Consider the following 4,255-nt stretch of genomic DNA (forward strand, 5'->3'; position numbering starts at 1 on the left):
TTGTCTCACCTATTTTGGTCATGTTGTCAGAAAGGCCCATTCCCTGGAGAAGGATGTCATGGTTGGTACAGTGGAGGGTAGATGAAAGAGGGGGAGGCCGTCAACAAGATGGACTGACACGGTGGCTGTGATGATGGGCTCAAGTATAGCGGGGATCAAGGAACTGGCGCGGGATCAGGCAGTGTGTCGTTCTGCTGTGCATGTGGTCGCTATGAATTGGAAATGACTCGACGGCATCTAACAACACAACATACCTGCTTTTAAACAATTTTATTCTGTGAATAAATTTGCCACAATGCAAAAGCTTTTAATAATTTTTCACATTTAATCCAGTGTTGTCTCTTTTTAATATTGATATTCTGCTTTATTGATTAAAAATCATTGTCTTGAAATTATTCCAAGTATCATGAATCATCATCACCTGACATAGTTCCTGTTGCATGATTTGTTGTCACTGTCTTACAAGAATTAGGTGAAGTAGCAACAATGCAGGGACAATCTCTGGATAGAATCACCTCTTTTGTTCATTATAATAACTTGGCTGCTACACCCAATGAGTATTGTAATTAATACTTTATCAGACTATTCCCTACACTACAATTCTTTAAATTGTTTAAAATATTTGGTGTATCTGTTAGGGCTATTAATACAATAATGAAGTAATAAGCTCAATAATTCTACTTGCCAGCCATGACTGCTCATACATCACTCTCTTCTTTGCACTTAGTAGGACATTTCTTTGTCTAAATATACATCTTCCCCTCATTCTTGTGTGAGCTACCACTTGGCCTGAAGTGCTGCAGAAACTTCATTACCTTCTCTCCTTGAACAGAGGACTGCTCAGTTTACATTAGAAAATCATGTTACTTTCATACTTAAGACTTCATTGGCCTCCTGCTATTCTTAAAAGAAAGTCAGAGATCCTTACCTTGCCATATTGAGCCCAGCATGATGTCACCTTGTCGACTTCACCCACTGTTTCATCCTTTTAGGAGCTCTTCTCACTCCCTCTATGCCCCAGCTGGTTTCCACCATGGACAAATTCCACAGCTGTTCCATGGTCTAGAAGAGTTTTTTCTCCCTCTTGCATCCAGCTTACTCCTACTAACCTTCAGTTTTGTTGATCTTATTCTCAGGGAATCCTCACAGACTCACAGCAGTCAGGGTCTCAGTTCCTCTGCTCTCATACCATCCTTTACTTCTCCATGGCAGTGGTTAGCCCAGTAACAATTTTAAATCTAGCCATGTGATTGGAGCTTATTGTCAGTTCTTTCCTCTAGATCATAAGCTCCATGTGAATAAAAATGGTACCTTTCATTCCAAAGAAAGCTCTCAATATTTGCTGAATGAATAAAAGAATAAAACATAAATGCACATGATAAGAAAAAGTTATGTTTTAAAAGTAAGTTTATATGTTGTCTTTGGAAACAAAATTATGTGCCCCATACTTATGAATTTAGTCATCCCTACAAAGTTTATCCAAGGTGGAGTCTGTAGGTCTTAGCTGTTCAGATCTGCAGAGAATAGGAGACAACTGACCCAGGTGCTTTGAGAAGACAAGCCTGTGCCATTATATATTTTCATATAAAAAAGAAATTACTATATTACACATTTGCATAACTGTTAAAACAAAATTGCAGTTAAGTATATATGTGTCCCTAATATTGATTTTATAAAGTCTGGTGTAAGTGTTTGTTGGAAAAGGATAGAGAATTCCTCCAAAATTGAAAGATTTATTACAGTAGTCCCAAGAAATGTTGACCTGTAACTTTGAAATTCCAAATTATTAAAAGCTACATCTACTTAAATGCTTTTTAAAGAAACTTGTATTTAATCTCTTAACATTGTCAGCTGTGTTTATCATAAGAGGATGATTGTATCCAACAAGCAGATGATAATTAACTTACAGTGGTATCACTGAATTAGTTCTTATCAACCTAGTGCACGTAAAAGAACTGTATAGATTTTTTCCAAATTACGAACATAACAAAACAACAAAGTAGGTTCCTCACTTGGTGTTCTGGTTACTTAGTGCCACTCTGACAAGTATATATACCACAAATGGGATGGCTTTCACTAACAGGAGTTTATTCTTACAATTTGGAGGCTTTATGTCCAAGTTCAAAGTGCCAGGCTCTAGGGCTGGGTGAAAGCCCCTCAGCCTTGGGCTTCAGCTCTGCCTCCCGCTCCTGGCCCACTGAAGCTACAGGCTTTTCTTCACTCAGACAGCTACTGGCCGCTGAGACTGACAAGCCCAAGGTTGAAGAGTAAAAAGGCACAGTCCCGATGTTACCAAACCACATGGCAGGCTATTAATTCAAGTCCATTGAAAGTCCCAAGGTCGGCAGAGCATGGCAGGCTGCTGAACAATGACACAGCTACATTCAGAGTTCAAGTGTGCTGTAAGCTAGAGACCATTCCCAAAGCTGCTGCTTATATATAGGAAGCATAGCACATATCCAAAGCAGCTACTCAGCTGCTCCAATATATTCCACCATGGAATTAATTACCATTCTCACTGTGGGGAATAACTATGTTCAGCTGGCCAGCCAAGTTGACACACAAACTTAACCACCACACTTGGTAATGTGACTTTTCAAATAAAATACAGAGAATCTAACAAATTAGCTGTATAAAACAATGTAGAAAGTAAATTTATCATAATTTTTGTCAAATCTGATTTTATCCCTTTCCCTTAGGCACTCATATAAATATGTTTGAGTTACCAACAAAGGTGATGTGTGTAATTTTTAATTAATTCATTTATTTATTTATCCTTTAACAAGAATATGTTGGGTACTACTATGTACCTCGTAACGTACTAGGTATTATAATGAACATGAAGCTAAATAACATATGTCCTCTCCCTTCCTCCAAGTGACTGTGTATAATTGATGTAATGGTACAATTGATATAACTGATGTTCAATCTATACAAATTTAATTAAATCGGAATTTTTAAAATTGATTTTCCTAGAAGGAATACGAGAATTCGAGTACGAAATTGAATTTGAGTCTGAAGAGATGAAGTCTAACTTGCAAACCTGTGTGGCTGTATATTTGGACAAAACAAGTTATGAAATCGAGGAGGAAATGATAGGAATGGTTTTCAATCTGGTATTTGCACCAAGAAAGCCATTGAGGTAAATCTACTTCTTTAACCCTTTTTCTCTAAATCATATCATTATACTTTTGAAATAAGGAACTTTTTTTTTCTCTCTTTCTATATTATGATTGTATTGCTTATTTGATACTGTTAAGGTAAATACTTCAGGCTAGATAATTTCTAACTATCAGCTATGAAAAGTATTCTGATGAGAAAAAAATCCATTCACTACATAAATAAAAGTGTTACATGATCATATCAACCAATATAGAAAATCAACTTGGCAAAATTCAACACCCATTCTTGATAAAAATGATCAGCAAAACGGGAACAGAAATTTGTCAACATAATTAAGGACATATGTACAAAGCCAGTGGCCAACATTATTTTCATTGGAGAAAGACTTAAAACATTCCCCTTATGAATGAGAAGCAGACATGAATGCCCTCTGTTGCCAATCCTAATCACTATTGTACTGGAAGTCCTAGCCAGAGCAATAAGGTAAGAATGGGAAACAGGGCATCCAAATTGGCAAAGAGAAAGTAAAGCAATTTCTGTTTGCAGACGATATGATCCTCTATTTAGAGAATCCCAGAGACACATCAAGAAAATGAACTAATAGAAGGATTCAGCAAAGTAGAATAGTACAAGGTTGATATACAAAAATCAGTTGGATTCCTCTACATCAGCAGAGAGAATTCTGATGTCAGATGGATCTTGGCTGAAAGCAAAGATTAACAGAAAAATATCTACCTGTATTTTATTGACTATGCAAAAGCATTTGACAGTGTGGATCATAACAAATTGTGGGTAACACTGCAAAGAATGAGAATTCCAGAACATTTACTTAAGTGCTCCTGAGAAACCTGTACATAGACCAAGTGGCAGCTGTTTGAACAAAAGAAGGGCATGCTGTGTGATTTAAAATCAGGAAAAGTGTGTTACAGTTGTATCCTTTCACCATGCTTATTCAATCTCTATGTTTAGTAGGTAGTCTGAGAACCTGGACTATATGTAGAAGAAGGTAGTGTCAGGATTAGATGAAGACTCATTAACAACCTGCAATATGCAGATGACATAACCTTGCTTGCTGAAAGTGAAGATGACTTGAAGTACTTACTGATGAAGATCAAAGATTACAGCCTTCATT

At 36.8% G+C, this 4,255-nt stretch overlaps 1 protein-coding gene across 1 annotated transcript in view; it reads left to right on the forward strand.

The window, feature by feature from the left end:
• The window catches only part of LOC103212728 (cilia- and flagella-associated protein 47), a gene marked incomplete at its 5' end in the record, with an annotated part of 285,428 nt that overhangs the window by 254,931 nt on the left and 26,242 nt on the right, over positions 1-4,255 (forward strand). Inside the window, one exon of the mRNA XM_007958686.2 lies at positions 2,977-3,142. Within this exon, the coding sequence (XP_007956877.2) occupies positions 2,977-3,142 (166 nt within the window). The remainder of the gene's footprint in view (positions 1-2,976; positions 3,143-4,255) is intronic.

Source organism: Orycteropus afer, unplaced genomic scaffold (genome assembly GCF_000298275.1).
Source record: "Orycteropus afer afer isolate SDZICR_OR568_19922 unplaced genomic scaffold, OryAfe1.0 scaffold01079, whole genome shotgun sequence".
In the NCBI taxonomy this organism is placed as follows: Eukaryota; Metazoa; Chordata; class Mammalia; order Tubulidentata; family Orycteropodidae; genus Orycteropus; species Orycteropus afer.